The sequence below is a fragment of the Embiotoca jacksoni genome, unplaced genomic scaffold, assembly GCF_022577435.1.
Source record: "Embiotoca jacksoni isolate LCO1_2020_lvr unplaced genomic scaffold, fEmbJac1.0.p SCAF_84, whole genome shotgun sequence".
In the NCBI taxonomy this organism is placed as follows: Eukaryota; Metazoa; Chordata; class Actinopteri; family Embiotocidae; genus Embiotoca; species Embiotoca jacksoni.
This window is the reverse complement of record NW_027185441.1, coordinates 977,208-993,830: the sequence shown is the minus strand read 5'-3', so window position 1 is coordinate 993,830 and position 16,623 is coordinate 977,208. Positions and strand designations below refer to the sequence as shown.

The following is a 16,623-nucleotide window of genomic DNA, read 5'->3' as shown; positions in this document are numbered from 1 at the left end:
TCCTGGTTGAGTTGCCTCAGAGACGTAAGTTGAGGCATGTCAGTTCAGAAAAAGGTCATCCTCCAAAAAGTCATAAAGTCATCCAAAATATCCAAAGTATGATTAAAAAAAGTCAAACTATAGCATGTCATCCAAAAAGTGACCCAAAATGAATTTTCCTATAAAGTATATATTATATAATATAGAGTATATATTATATAGTATAGAGTATATATTATAAAGTATATATTATATAGTATAGAGTATATATTATATAATATAGAGTATATATTATATAGTATAGAGTATATATTATATAATATAGAGTATATATTATATAGTATAGAGTATATAAACATCGAACAAAAAGTTGGAAATTTGTGTTTGGTAGATTATTTCTCTGTAACAATAATTCTTGGTGATAAATTGTGTCCCGTTGGAAAGCCTGTTAATTTACCTTCTAAATGAAGCCCCATTTGTAAAGAACATTCATTTGTGGGATGAGCAGCTCAGCGGAGATTGTGGGTTGTGCCCATGAATATCTAGCTCAGGCTTGGCCAACCCGCGGCTCCCGAGCCACATGCAGCTCTTTGCCTGGTTTCATGAGGTTCTTACGTTCATATCGACGTTTGTGGGGTTTTTTCTTTTAAAATCTTTTTATTGATTTTTCAAATACTTTAGACAGAGAGGTCGGACAGGATTACCCCTCCAAAAAGTTGGGATATACAGAACAGTACATTCAGTTGTAAGTCTCTTACAGGTCGTGTTTGTGTTGTTTTTAATGTGCGTGTTCGCTTCGCTTGACTTCAATACGGTATTTTTGTCAAACATGTGCGTGAGATGAAAATATCGCAAAGTTTCCCAGTCGGGGCAAAATCATCTGAGGAAACAATTAGTGTCCAGTTCACTCTCAAAATGGCAGGAAAAAAATGCACAGCAAAACGAAAAGATGAAGATGAACACAGGACGTTTTAACAGAGTGGGAGAGTTTCTATTTTTTTGTTGAACGTCATGGCGAGCCATTCTGCCTGATATGTCAGACGTCATTAGCGCATTTCAAAGCTTCAAATCTTCAGCGCCACTTCAGCTCACTGCTAACATCGACCAGGGATTTCTAAAAGGGACTGAACTTCACAAGCACAAGTTGGACACTTTGAAAAGTCAGGCAGAAAAGCTGATACAGTTTTTCCAAAAATGTACGAAGCACTCAGAGACCGTAACGCTTGCATCGTATCAACTAGTCTGGAACATTGCACGGGCTAAAAAGCCATTTAATGAAGGGGAGTTCGTTAAAAAAGGCCTTGATGTTGTGCCATTAAAAGACAGAACCCGTGGCATAGATGTGAAAGAAACAATGATGGCTGCATTTGCGAAAGCAAGTCTGCCCACACCGAAGCTAACTGTAATAGCCACGGATGGAGCGCCGGCCATGATCGGATCTGTGAACGAGTCTGTGTTTTCTACCCTGAAACACGTGAAATCAAAGCATCGATCTTTCTGACTGACACCCGTGTGAAAGAATTACTTTGAGTGGCAACAACAGAATACAAGCCAGATTTGAAGAGGATTGTTCAAGGCAAGGAATGCCAGAAGTCCCACGAAGCAACATGCATAGAAAAAGAAAAACACTTGTAAATGATGATGTTTTTGTTTGTGGACTTGGTTGAACTGAGAGTTTGTGTGTGTGAGACAGTTCACACAATGTTCATTGTTGAAGATGACTGGCCTGTGGTCTGAGTACTGTAGGAGTCCATTTCTGTCATTATCATGTTGGTGTGTGACATTTACAATAAATCTGGCTGAGCAGAGGTGTGTGTGTGTGAGTGTGTGTGTGTGTGTGAGTGTGTGTGTGTGTGTGAGTGTGTGTGTGTGTGTGTGTGTGTGTGTGTGTGTGTGTGTGTGTGTGTGTGTGTGTGAGTGTGTGTGTGTGTGGAAGGGATGGGTGATGTTCATGTGTATGATGTGGCTCTTTGCGGTAACAGTAAAAAATGTGGCTCTTAGTCTCTGACTGGTTGGCCACCCCTGATATAGAGTATATACAGTATATACAGTATAGAGTCTAGAGTATATAGTATAGTGTATATAATATATAGTATAGAGTATATAGTACATACAGTATATAGTATAGTATATATAGTATATAGAGTCTAGAGTATATAGTATAGTGTATATAATATATAGTATAGAGTATATAGTATATACAGTATATAGTATAGTATATATAGTATATAGAGTCTAGAGTATATAGTATAGTGTATATAATATATAGTATAGAGTATATAGTATATACAGTATATAGTATAGTATATATAGTATATAGAGTCTAGAGTATATAGTATATAGTATAGAGTATACAGTATAGTGTATAGAGTATATAGAGTACACAGTATATAGTATAGCGTATATAGAGTATCTAGTATATATATAACCAGGGCGATGTGGCTAAGTTTGATGTTTCTGCGTGACACAGGAAGTTGATGTTTAAGGTCAAACGATGCTCCAAAACTCATGAAACTTTGCATCAGGCACCAACTTTCATGAGTTTTGAAGATGTTAAAGCCGCCAAAAAAATACGAGATCGAGATCGAGAAAAAAATGTAAACTGCAAGCCGGAATATGCCGACCTCGCGTGCTGCACGTCGGCGAGCCGGCGACCCGACCTGCTGGATCCCCGACGTGCAGCATACGACGGCTGCAGGTCACTGCTTGCAGTTTTAATTCACTTTGGATTTGATGACAGAAGTTGAATGGGAGTCTATGGAGCCGGAGGCTTTTTGGAGCCGACCTCTAGTGGCACTCGCTGGTATTGCAGCTGAAGACACTTCTGGATCAGAACCATTTTACAGACCTGAAGGTACAAACTCTTTTAGAAACAATCTGTTCCCGACAAAAATTTCAACCTTAATAATTGGCAAGACAAGTGTCTTATCAGACAAAAATATTACGTCTTCTAAACATTTCTTTAATACGAAACTCCTCTAAAAAAAACAGAATTTCGTACAGAAGCTTGTGAGAAACATCTGAGCTGTAAATAATAATTTACAACCAGCAAGAACAAACTTTATTATTCCCTCAAACATCAACCTCAATGTACAAAATGTCAACTTTGCATTAACCACAGGTTCTCCCATAAAAATTGTTATTATAAATAAAATAAAATAAAATACGTCCACGTGAAAAGTCCTTCAGCTGTTTAGTACTCGGTAGATAAAAGTTCGTCTTCACATTTTTTCTCACCGTAAAATCCAGACGAGTTCGGTTCAGTTTAGTAAAGCTCAGAAATCCCGACAGCATGGCGGCGACTCACCGGCGTGATGACGTCACATGAAACAAACCAATGGGAACGTCTGGTTTTTGGACAATTAAATAGCCAACAAAGACCACGGTAAAGATGGAGCAGGCAGTTTCTTCTGGTTTTTGTCACATAAAAAGAGTTCAGCGTCTCATAATTTAAGTGTTCAGGCTTTAGAAGAAAAAAAAAACGGTACCGGAGACTTTCGGCCAATCACAGGTCACTTTAGAGAAAATTAAAGCTGATTCAATGACTGAAGTTATTGGAGCCAGAAGGGACGAACTCTGGAGGTGAGCGGTGGATCTGACTGGGAACCCAAGGACGCGAAGCCCCGCCCCCGTATGTTTGGGGGGTTGGAAAACAAAATGTCTCCGGAGCGCTTCCAGGACATTTCTTCAAATTTGGCGCAAACGTTCATTTGGACTGAAGGATGAACTGGTTAGAATTTGGGAGTCAAAGGTCACGGTGACCTCCAGCGACCAATCACGAGGCAAGACCAAAAAACAAACTTCCTGCTGCAGCTTCAAAACAAAAATCCAGCATCGCAACGACCTCGATTGTTTTTCACTTTCTAATGAGGCACCGCTGATAAACACGTTTATTAGTGTTCATACATTATTTACTAATGTAATATTTACTAGTTTTAGAAATCAATTCTGCCCGACAAAGGCAGACCGCCGTTAGTTTAAATATATGCTCCTTATATATATATGCTACATAGATATATATATTCATAAATACATGACATAAAACCATTATAAAATCATTTTCACCAACAAGTGGGTTCGATAAATTCATCTGTAATTAAGCACGTAGAAATATATATTAGCTAATTTAATAAAAAAAAATTTAAAAAAAATGCTAGCTAGGCTAATTAGCTTTTAGCACCTCCGGTTCATCTGATGTTATTTTTAATTCTCCACTATTATTATATTTAGCTACTGCATTATTTATGAGATATAAAAAACTCTAACATGTTGGAGCATCAAGAAGGAGTTTTATTTCATACATCGAAAAAATGAGTACATTAGCTTCCGCTAACGCTAGCTATCTAACGAGCTGTCCCAGCGTGTCTGTTTGGTTTTACGTTTATTTCTGGTTTTATTCTGTTTTATCCACAAAAACACGTCTTTCTCTGGCATCATGCTTAGATTTGCGCTTTTTATTCAACTTTGACGAAAATATTTTTGTTTTTGCCGTTTCAACAACCTTCTGGAAAACCAACGTCCATCGATTAGAAGATTTTATAATTGTAAAATGAATTTGTTTTATTTACAAACATTAAAAAATGGATAATTGACTCCAACAAGTACGAATTTTTACACCTCGGCAACCTATAAATTGTGATTAACAGCTGATGTGTTCGTACGTTGATGCCGGTTAGAAAGTGAAACCATCGATTTGCAATCAGAAGATAATTCTTCTTTATTACCGTAACTTTGTGGTTTTGTTTTCTGATGTTAATAACGTGCTGATAAACTGAGACGGACGACCGTCGTGATCAGCGAAGTTCAACGAGGCAAAAAACACAAGCAGAGGTTACAAACCTGAGGGTCGGGGCCCAAAAATGGGTCCAAAGTTTAAAATTATGCTTCGAAAAAAAAAGTTTAATTGTACGTAAGTAATGTTGAAATAAAACAAGAAACAAAATGTTGACTCTTCGAATCATCTGGTTAGAACTTCATTATAAATTTCACGAAACCAATTTTGTGCATCACGATAAAAAAAAAAAAAAAAAAAAAAAAAATCTGTTTCATGTTTGTCTTTAAGGAAGGAAATCGACTTGAACGGGTCCGACACGTGAAATATTTGAGCGCTGGTGTTTGTTGCCCCGTCGATTAAATCTCAGCTGTTTAATTTAATGTTTTTACGAACAGATGAATAGAAATAAATCACCTCGATGTGTTCCAGAGAACTCAGCCGACACCAGCGACCCACTGATCTGAAGTCACAGGAGACGACGAACGCTTTCTGAGTCCTGGAACGGTTCTGGAGGTCCTGAACTGGCTCTGGAGGTCCGGGACCGGTTGTGGAGGTCTCAGACCGGTTCTGGAGGTCTCAGACCAGTTCTGGAGGTTTCAGACCGGTTCTGGAGGTCCTGGACCGGTTGTGGAGGTCTCAGACCGGTTCTGGAGGTCCTGAACTGGCTCTGGAGGTCCGGGACCGGTTGTGGAGGTCTCAGACCGGTTGTGGAGGTCTCAGACCAGTTCTGGAGGTTTCAGACCGGTTCTGGAGGTCCTGGACCGGTTCTGGAGGTCTCAGACCAGTTCTGGAGGTGCTGCAGCTCTTCAGAGACGTTGCCGCTGCTGTCCTGCTGCTGGAGTATCCAAAAAAGTGAACAAGAGAACAAGTAACTCAGTCTTCTCTGACCTCAGTTTGACCTTTGACCCCTGCCGTCAGCGCTCTGACCCCAGTTTGGCCTCTGACCCCAGTTTGACCTCTAACCCCTGCCGTCAGCGCTCCTGCTCCTCGCCTCCCTTCTCCTTTTCGGAGACGGCGGCTCCGTGGTCCGGGTCCTCAGCGCTCCGGCTCTCCTGCCCGCCGTCGGGCTCCCTCAGCGGGGCGGCCGGGTCCCTGACGACGCCCTCCATCTCCACCTCCTCCTCCGTCTCCTCCTCCACGCGGCCCACCGTGTCCGGGATGATCTCCACCTCGATGTCCGACGAGTCCTCGCTCTCCTTGAACCACACCGTCTTCTGGCCCTCCTTGCGGCGCTGCTGCCGGGTCAGGATGGACCCGATCCCGTCCCCGTCCCCCCGGCCCCTCCTGCCGGGTCGGGCCGACGGGCTCCCCTTGGTGACGTGGTTGGTGTGGATGCCGCAGGAGGAGCAGTGGTGACCCCGCCTCTCCAGGGGGATGACGCGGCCGTGGGCCTGGGGGAAGGTGCTGCGTCGGGGGACGCCGTCGGTCCGGCGCCGGCCGCCCCCGCGGCTCGGGTCGGCCTCGTTCTGGAAGCCGTCGTTGGTGTACTGCAGAGAGTCGCGGTGGCCGGAGCGCGGCTGGTCGGACCGCAGACACGGACCCAGACACTGCAGGACAGACCAGCTCGTTAAAACGAGTATCGAGACTTCGTTCAACATGAACAGGTCCGGTAAAAAGGTTCTTTTATATCCGTCATCATAACAAAGCTTTAAATATAACGTTTAAAAAAAAATGACTGACCTCTAGTGGCACTCGGTGGTATTGCAACTAAAGACACTTCTACATCGGAACCATTTTTTCGACCCGGAAGCCACGAACAGAGTTGCAAACTGACCTCACATATTTTGTCCACGCTGGCGTTTCCTTTCCACAGACGGGAGATCAGGAAGCCGATGACGATGAGACAGAGGACCAGCAGCGCCGCCATGACGAGGCCCAGCAGCGCCATGTCGCCGGGCCGGTAGCCGACGTTGGAGGGAGACGGGATGGCGACGGCTGCAGAGGAGGACAGGTGAGTGAGTCCAGGTTCCACCTGCACAGGTGAAATCTACTGAACTACAAACAAACAAGAGCTTCGACATGAAGAACCGGGTCACATGAAGGAGATATTTATTCAACTTTTGGTTTTACATGATACGATGTGAATTTATGAAGTTATGAATTTATCTAATTTATTTAGTGTAAATGAAATTTGATTTGAGTTTCAACACGTTTTAAAATTTTAAATATGTTCTGTACATTTTTCATTTAATACATTTAAATTTGTAAGAGAACTATTGTCAGAAGAATCCGTGTTTAAAATCATTTTAGATTAAAATTTTGACATGTTAGTGATCTGATGTCTGGTGAGATTGTACAGTTTACCTTCATGTGAGTTTTATCTTATCTTATTTTTTAAAAAGTACTTTATTGTATTATCTTTATTGATCCCTGTCAGTGAATAATTCAATTTTTGACTGCAGACTCGTATCTTTGACCTCCAGGTGAAGTCCGTCTTTCCTTCTGCACCTTAACAATATCTGTTTCTTAAATGCAAAGACCTGTCGTCCATGTTGTTATTACATCCAGTTCAATGACGGTAACTGACTCTATTTTTTAACACAACAAGACGACTGCAAACAAAATCCAGTGAAAGAATTCATTTAACGCCAATTTAAAAAAGTTCAAAATTTGAATAATGACCTGTGAGGTGTTGGTTAGGAGGCGATACGTTTTAATTATTTAAGTATTTTAAAGTCTAAATACGTATTTATTTATTTTTAGATGAAATGGGAAGGTGAGAGCTGATGCAGTCAACGTAGCCGAGCCGGTCTCACCGGGTATGACCTGAACGGAGAGCGCTGCGGATCCGAACTCTCCCGTCGTCGCGTCGACCGCTCGGAGCTGCAGGTGAGAAAGGTTTTTCAGATTTTCAGTAACGTGAGACGTAAACGTCAGCGGTGATTCGGTTTCTGCGTTCGACGCGAGTCGGTCACCTGAAGCGCGAAGGACTCGGTCTTCACGACTCTCTTCAGGATCACAAAGCCGTCGGTGGTCACGTTGACGTAGCTGCTGTACTGAACCTCGTACTTCACGTCTGGATTCACACCCTGACGCACGCACACACACACACACACACACACACACACACGCACACACACACACACACACACACACACACACACACACGCACACACACACACACACACACACGCACACACACACACACACACACACGCACACACACACACACACACACACACACACACGCACACACACACGCACACACACACACACACACACACATACACACGCACACACACACACACACATACACACGCACACACACACACGCACACACACACACACATACACACGCACACACACACACACACACACACACACACACGCACACACACACGCACACACACACACACACACACACACACACACACACATACACACGCACACACACACACACACATACACACGCACACACACACACGCACACACACACACACATACACACGCACACACACACACACACACACACACGCACACACACACGCACACACACACACACACACACACGCACACACACACGCACACACACACACACACACACACATACACACGCACACACACACACACACATACACACGCACACACACACACGCACACACACACACACATACACACGCACACACACACACACACACACACACACACACGCACACACGCACACATACACACGCACACACACACACGCACACACACACACACACACACACCAAAGAACATGAATGAAGGACTGGATCTGAGTGGAGGTTGAAGACGTTCCTCGTAACGAACGCTCACCGCGGCGAAGTCCTCGTCGCGTGCTCGGACCCTGAAGGGCCGGTTGGTGCTCCGGTCACGGAGGATCATGCTCTCTGGGACGGAGTTGCTGTAGATGAATCCTTCGTAACGCTCCTTCTCGAAGCGAGGAGGGTTCCTGCTCTTCTTCATCACCTCGACGGTCACCTGTGTCACCGCGAACTGATCTCTGTTGGTCACCTGCGACGCCTGAAGGACCGCGAGGAAGACCGGAGTGAAAGTTGGGATTTTTCTCCGTCGAATGTTTTTCACCTCAAGTGATAAAAAATATTTGTATTTACCAGAACAGTGAGGGTTATAGGGCCGACGATATCAGCAGCTTTAGTCATCGTGATGTTCCCCGTGTCCTCGTCAATCTGGAAAATATTTCCTTCGTTTCCTGAAGATAAAAAGAAAACAACGATTCAAACACGCTGCTGTGTTTTTAGCGTTTTAGCTAATAAAGCTAAACATCTCTCCGTAACATTAGATATTAATAAATAAGCAACCCTAATAATTAATGTTCAGGGGGAAAAGCATCATTGGACATTATTTATTAACTCATTAACGTTGTGAAAACCAGTTTAATTTATCCAGTTCGTGCATCATAAAGATGCTGAACGGGCTGTAAAAGAGTCGTTAGATAAATTTGGTGTTTCAGTTCGGACCTCGTAGTATCCTGTAGCTGATCTGCTCGCTCCGGTTCTTGTCTCCGTCCCTGGCGAACACCGGGCCGGGCTCCAGCACCAACGGGCCTTCCTGTGGGTTAAAACCAATATAATCAATCAATAAGTCAATCAAACACCTTGAAAGGTAGAGATAACGTAAACGTAAAGAGATAAAGTGAACAGAGATAAAGTAAACAGAGATAAAGTAAACATAAAGAGATAAAGTAAACAGAGATAAAGTAAACTTAAGAGATAAAGTAAACATAAAGTAAACTTAAGAGATAAAGTAAACATAAAGTAAACTTAAGAGATAAAGTAAACATAAAGAGATAAAGTAAACATAAAGAGATAAAGTAAACAGAGATAAAGTAAACGTAAGAGATAAAGTAAACATAAAGTAAACTTAAGAGATAAAGTAAACATAAAGAGATAAAGTAAACATAAAGAGATAAAGTAAACATAAAGAGATAAAGTAAACAGAGATAAAGTAAACAGAGATAAAGTAAACAGAGATAAAGTAAACTTAAGAGATAACGTAAACATAAAGTAAACTTAAGAGATAAAATGAACATAAAGAGATAAAGTAAACAGAGATAAAGTAAACATAAAGTAAACTTAAGAGATAAAGTAAACATAAAGAGATAAAGTCAACATAAAGAGATAAAGTAAACATAAAGAGATAAAGTAAACAGAGATAAAGTAAACTTTAGAGATAAAGTAAACAGAGATAAAATAGACATAAATAGATAAAGTAAACATAAAGAGATAAAGTAAACAGAGGTAAAGTAAACATAAGAGATAAAGTAAACATAAAGAGATAAAGTCAACATAAAGAGATAAAGTAAACATAAAGAGATAAAGTAAACAGAGATAAAGTAGACATAAAGAGATAAAGTAAACAGAGATACAGTAAACTTACAAGATAAAGTAAACATAAAGAGATAAAGCAAACATAAAGAGATAAAGTAAATAGAGGTAAAGTAAACTTACGAGATAAAGTAAACATAAAGAGATAAAGTAAACAGAGATAAAGTTAACTTAAGAGATAAAGTAAACAGAGATAAAGTAAACTTAAGAGATAAAGTAAACATAAAGAGATAAAGTAAACATAAAGAGATAAAGTAAACAGAGATAAAGTAAACAAAGAGATAAAGTAAACATAAAGAGATAAAGTAAACAGAGATAAAGTAAACTTAAGAGATAACGTAAACATAAAGTAAACTTAAGAGATAAAGTGAGCATAAAGAGATAAAGTAAACAGAGATAAAGTAAACATAAAGTAAACTTAAGAGATAAAGTGAGCATAAAGAGATAAAGTAAACAGAGATAAAGTAAACATAAAGTAAACTTAAGAGATAAAGTAAACATAAAGAGGTAAAGTAAACATAAAGAGATAACGTAAACATAAAGAGATAAAGTAAACAGAGATAAAGTAAACTTTAGAGATAAAGTAAACAGAGATAAAGTAGACAGAGATAAAGTAAACTTAAGAGATAACGTAAACATAAAGTAAACTTAAGAGATAAAATGAACATAAAGAGATAAAGTAAACAGAGATAAAGTAAACATAAAGTAAACTTAAGAGATAAAGTAAACATAAAGAGATAAAGTAAACATAAAGAGATAAAGTAAACATAAAGAGATAAAGTAAACATAAAGAGATAAAGTAAACAGAGATAAAGTAAACAGAGATAAAGTAAACTTAAGAGATAACGTAAACATAAAGTAAACTTAAGAGATAAAATGAACATAAAGAGATAAAGTAAACAGAGATAAAGTAAACATAAAGTAAACTTAAGAGATAAAGTAAACATAAAGAGATAAAGTCAACATAAAGAGATAAAGTAAACATAAAGAGATAAAGTAAACAGAGATAAAGTAAACTTTAGAGATAAAGTAAACAGAGATAAAATAGACATAAATAGATAAAGTAAACATAAAGAGATAAAGTAAACAGAGGTAAAGTAAACATAAGAGATAAAGTAAACATAAAGAGATAAAGTCAACATAAAGAGATAAAGTAAACATAAAGAGATAAAGTAAACAGAGATAAAGTAGACATAAAGACATAAAGTAAACAGAGATAAAGTAAACATAAAGTAAACTTAAGAGATAAAGTGAGCATAAAGAGATAAAGTAAACAGAGATAAAGTAAACATAAAGTAAACTTAAGAGATAAAGTAAACATAAAGAGATAAAGTAAACATAAAGAGATAACGTAAACATAAAGAGATAAAGTAAACAGAGATAAAGTAAACTTTAGAGATAAAGTAAACAGAGATAAAGTAGACATAAATAGATAAAGTAAACATAAAGAGATAAAGTAAACAGAGGTAAAGTAAACATAAGAGATAAAGTAAACATAAAGAGATAAAGTAAACAGAGATAAAGTAAACTTTAGAGATAAAGTAAACATAAAGAGATAAAGTAAACATAAAGAGATAAAGTAAACAGAGATAAAGTAAACTTTAGAGATAACGTAAACAGAGATACAGTAAACTTACAAGATAAAGTAAACATAAAGAGATAAAGCAAACATAAAGAGATAAAGTAAACAGAGATAAAGTTAACTTAAGAGATAAAGTAAACAGAGATAAAGTAAACTTAAGAGATAAAGTAAACATAAAGAGATAAAGTAAACATAAAGAGATAAAGTAAACATAAAGAGATAAAGTAAACAGAGATAAAGTAAACAAAGAGATAAAGTAAACATAAAGAGATAAAGTAAACAAAAAGAGATAAAGTAAACGTAAACGTCACCTCCTTCTCCGTCAGGTTGACTCGTCCTCTGTAGCCGGCGCTCACACACAGTTTGGCGATTCCCAGGTTGGTCCGGAGACACGGCTGAAACCACGGCGGCCGGTTGTCCACGTCCTTCACGTGCACCGTGATGGTCGCCACGGCGGTGAAGAACGGCGTGTCGGAGGCCGAACCGTTGAACGTGTCCTAGAGTGAGTGAGGTCAAAGGTCAAAGAGAGGCGGAGCCCACCCGGCTGCAGGTTTAACGAGTCATTCATTTACCTGCACGTGTAAAACCAGAGAGATCTTCTGCACGACGTCGAAGTCCAGGATGCTTTTAACGAGGATCTTCGGAGTGTTTATGTTCTCCAGCCGGAAATATTTATCCTGAGTGAACAGAAAGATTTCTTATTAATATTGAATAACTAATTAAACTAATTAAACACTTAAACAATTTAAACAATTAAATACAAAGTTACAGATTAAATTACTTTAAATAAAAAATATATGATTATCAGGCTTAAGAAAAGTGACAATAAGAAAGTTTCAGGAGTAACTTCACTGTGTTTTTTTAACGGGACCAGATCTGGGTGTCATTAAAATAAAGTAATATGTTCATCGCCAGGTTGGTTTTAAAGTGGAGGTGAGCTGTGAGAAATTTAATTTGGAGGATTTTTAGAGACCCGTAAATAAAAAATGTTCAAAAATGTCTCAAGAAATTACAAAAATAAACTAATTGTGAGATAAAATATTCACTTATTTAACATTAAATACGTTTTGTTTTTTTTATCCAAAAGTTAAGAATGAAGCTCCACACTCAGACATAATTTTGTGAAAAATAAATATTTCTTTCTCTCTTAGTCGTCTATGATCTTGTGGCCCTTTAAGATGTCCTACGGGTTTAATTCAGGATCCCTGAGTCTCAGGTTGGGAACCATCGTCCTCTTTTTATCATGTCAGGTCTCAGAGTGGAAATCAGCACATTTAACTGAAGAAGCAATACATTTCTGTGCTTCATCTCCTCACGTTTCCATCACTCAGAGCCACTTCCTACCACCCTTTCAAAATAAAAGACCTCACCGTTGCGGACTCTAAGCGGTAGAACAGCGGCTCCGAGTCAACGTCGGTGGCTTCGATCCGTCCGATGCTGGAGTTCACGGGACTGAGCTGAAGGAAACAAAACTCAAAGAGTCAAACCGGGAACGGGAACAGTGAAGCTCTGCAGACGACCGGCCGCTCACCTCGTTCACGTCCAGTACGAAGTGGTTCTGCATGAAGTTCGGCGGGTTATCGTTCACATTTTCAACCAGAACCTCCACCGACTCGTTTACCTCAAACACAAAAGCAGCTCAGTTCAAACCCAGAAACGTGTTTTAAAACCTGCCGGCGTCCCGAAGTAAAAGAGAATGATCTTATGTTTATCGTATTTGTTTTTAATAAGTTGTGTGATAATGTGTTTGGTGGAGTTTCACTCACCGATGTGAAGCCAGCTTTGCTGCACTTAACCCAAACCACCAGAGCTGCACTCGGCAACGCCTGCAAAACACATCTGGTTCATCAGCACTTCCACACCGTCGTCCGGGGTTTTATCATGTTGTCATATTTAAAAGAAGGTATTTAAAGATAAATCTTTGACCGCTAGCGAGTCCTCTCCGCACGCACGAGACGCAATAGATTCAAATCACAGTTCAGCCTGACATGTATGAACGCGTGGACGAACATCTGGTGTAACATCTGGTGTAACATCTGGTGGTGGTGAGCGGCGTTACCTCGTAGTCGAGACCTTTCTTCACCATCAGGATGTCGGCACGCAGGTAGAACAGGTCCTCCGGGTTCACGGAGACCGACAGCTCCACGTCGGACACCGAGATGATCTTCACCACCTGGATGTCGGCTGTGTTGTTCTCGGAGACCGCGACGGGACCCGGAGGGACCGTACACACTGAGACACACAGGAAGTCAGGATGGAGATGATCAACACCAAGCAGGAAGTCAGGATGGAGATGATCAACACCAAGCAGGAAGTCAGGATGGAGATGATCAACACCAAGCAGGAAGTCAGGATGGAGATGATCAACACCAAGCAGGAAGTCAGGATGGAGATGATCAACACCAAGCAGGAAGTCAGGATGGAGATAATCAACACCAAGCAGGAAGTCAGGATGGAGATGATCAACACCAAGCAGGAAGTCAGGATGGAGATGATCAACACCAAGCAGGAAGTCAGGATGGAGATGATCAACACCAAGCAGGAAGTCAGGATGGAGATGATCAACACCAAGCAGGAAGTCAGGATGGAGATGATCAACACCAAGCAGGAAGTCAGGATGGAGATAATCAACACCAAGCAGGAAGTCAGGATGGAGATGATCAACACCAAGCAGGAAGTCAGGATGGAGATAATCAACACCAAGCAGGAAGTCAGGATGGAGATGATCAACACCAAGCAGGAAGTCAGGATGGAGATAATCAACACCAAGCAGGAAGTCAGGATGGAGATGATCAACACCAAGCAGGAAGTCAGGATGGAGATGATCAACACCAAGCAGGAAGTCAGGATGGAGATAATCAACACCAAGCAGGAAGTCAGGATGGAGATGATCAACACCAAGCAGGAAGTCAGGATGGAGATAATCAACACCAAGCAGGAAGTCAGGATGGAGATGATCAACACCAAGCAGGAAGTCAGGATGGAGATGATCAACACCAAGCAGGAAGTCAGGATGGAGATGATCAACACCAAGCAGGAAGTCAGGATGGAGATGATCAACACAACAGATTAGAAACTACACCAACATCCTCGGTGGATGAAGCAGACGAAACACCTAGAAACCAAACTACCGTGTTTTCCATCTGACACTAATCTAAACAAAAGCAAACAAAATGAAGACGTTCATGCTTTTCATGGTTCTTTTAAACTTTAAATTCCTCAGAATAAGCTGCTCCGGATCGTCTTTGTGTTTCTGTCGACTTGTTATTTCAGACTCAAAGAAATCAAACAGGAAAAGTTAAAAAAAAAAAAAATCTAAAACGCTGACTCAGAATATTTGATCGTTTCCAGTTTTCTGAGAATAAACTTCAAAATTCAGCCCAAAACTTTTTTTTTTTTTAACAACGACATACGTGTTCATCAACAAACTAACCACGTTTTCTACATGTGATCACACGTATGACACACGTTAACCACGTTATGAAAAGACGTGGAAACATTTTGACATCTACATGACCTTCAGAAAAATGTTCCAACTCTGAAGTGAAGGGAGAGTCGTGATAAAGATGAAAAATAGAAGCAAACAAACGTCTCAGAAACAAACGATCAGATTTCAACTCTCCGTTTATGATTATTTAAATTAAAACGAATATGCAGTGAACTCAGGAGCTCCTGCAGCCGTCGGTCAGAGCGACGACTCTGTTTACAGTTCGTCTCGTCATCTTCGTCATGTTTTTACTCGAATGCAACAAACAACAAACAACAAGTGAGTAAAAAGTGTTGCGACTCATCGTGTAAACAACAAACAACGAAACTGAAATAATAAAGATTTTAAAACTAGATTTTGACTGGGACAAAAAAAACAACAACGTGCAAACAAAAGCACATCACAGGACTCTCGGCAGGTCTCTTAATCCTGGACCGGTTCTGAACCCGGATCTGAACCCGGTTCTGAACGTCAGCATCGAGGCCTCCTGCTGATTTACCAACGACACGTCTGACTTCATGTTAAAGAGAAAACGAGGAGATCATAAACTGTTGTCTGGTTTTAATATTTCTGGTTAAATTTAAAACTGTTTGAACTGGATGATAAAAATGTATCAGAAGAATCTAAACAGGAGAATTTGTCAGAAAGCTGTTGTGAACCTGCTGCTGCATCAAAATAAGAACCAGAACCAGAATCAGAACCAGAACCACTCACATCTCTGAGCCGGACACACGGCGGAGAAGCAGGCGGCCACGATGCAGCCGAGCGCCACGTCGGCAGGTCTTCTCCTGGGTTTCACCTCCATGTCCTGGTCTCAGAGCGGCGGCGACGAAGTCCGAGGAGGACGAGGAGGACGAGGAGCGCCGGGTACCAGCTGGTACTCGGCCACATAAAGGCCCGTCTGTGCTGGCCGGCGAGTGGGAGTTCACTCCGGCAGCAACGACTGTGACTTCATCACACTGCATGAAGACTCGCCGCCTCCTCAGCTCACATACTTGCATCTCTTTTAGCCGGGCGGGTCGTTCTGTTTGGGCCCTGATGCATTCTGGGAGGAATCCAGCAGAGGAATGTTGGAAACATTTCTTACAAATCAATACAGGTCACACAGAACTGTTTACACATGATTGTACATGTTTACTCATGTTTTTATACATGTTTATACATGTTTTGATACACGTTTACAAATGGTTACAGCTGTTTACACATTTACTCATGTTTTTATACATGTTTATACATGTTTTGATACACGTTTACAAATGGTTACAGCTGTTTACACATTTACTCATGTTTTTATACATGTTTACCACATGTTTACATGTTTATGCATGTTTATACATGTTTATGCATGTTTATGCATGTTTATACATGTTTACCACATGTTTACATGTTTATGCATGTTTCTACATGTTTACCACATGTTTACATGTTTATACATGTTTATACATGTTTACCACATGTTTACATGTTTATACATGTTTATACATGTTTACCA

At 40.3% G+C, this 16,623-nt stretch overlaps 1 protein-coding gene across 1 annotated transcript; it reads right to left on the bottom strand.

Annotated features, from left to right (window-relative positions):
- Positions 1-2,986: 2,986 nt before the first annotated feature.
- Positions 2,987-16,072, bottom strand: cdhr5a (cadherin-related family member 5a). The gene is made up of 14 exons (XM_069139634.1): positions 15,846-16,072; positions 13,704-13,876; positions 13,411-13,470; positions 13,176-13,265; positions 13,015-13,101; positions 12,217-12,321; positions 11,956-12,141; positions 9,196-9,286; positions 8,830-8,927; positions 8,531-8,737; positions 7,669-7,782; positions 7,510-7,576; positions 6,528-6,688; positions 2,987-6,300 (listed from the first exon to the last, which is right to left on the bottom strand). The coding sequence occupies exons 1-14, from the start codon at positions 15,934-15,936 to the stop codon at positions 5,725-5,727; spliced, it is 2,106 nt and encodes a 701-aa protein (XP_068995735.1). The 5' UTR covers positions 15,937-16,072; the 3' UTR covers positions 2,987-5,724.
- Between the last annotated feature and the right edge of the window lie 551 nt (positions 16,073-16,623).

Excerpts from the sequence above, each read along its gene's own strand:
- cdhr5a (XM_069139634.1), bottom strand. The coding sequence starts at position 15,936 with ATGGAGGTGAAACCCAGGAGAAGACCTGCCGACGTGGCGCTCGGCTGC. Across the intron at positions 13,471-13,703 it reads AGAAAGGTCTCGACTACGAG|GCGTTGCCGAGTGCAGCTCT; the intron begins GTAACGCCGCTC and ends TGTGTTTTGCAG. Across the intron at positions 9,287-11,955 it reads TCAACCTGACGGAGAAGGAG|GAAGGCCCGTTGGTGCTGGA; the intron begins GTGACGTTTACG and ends TTTAACCCACAG.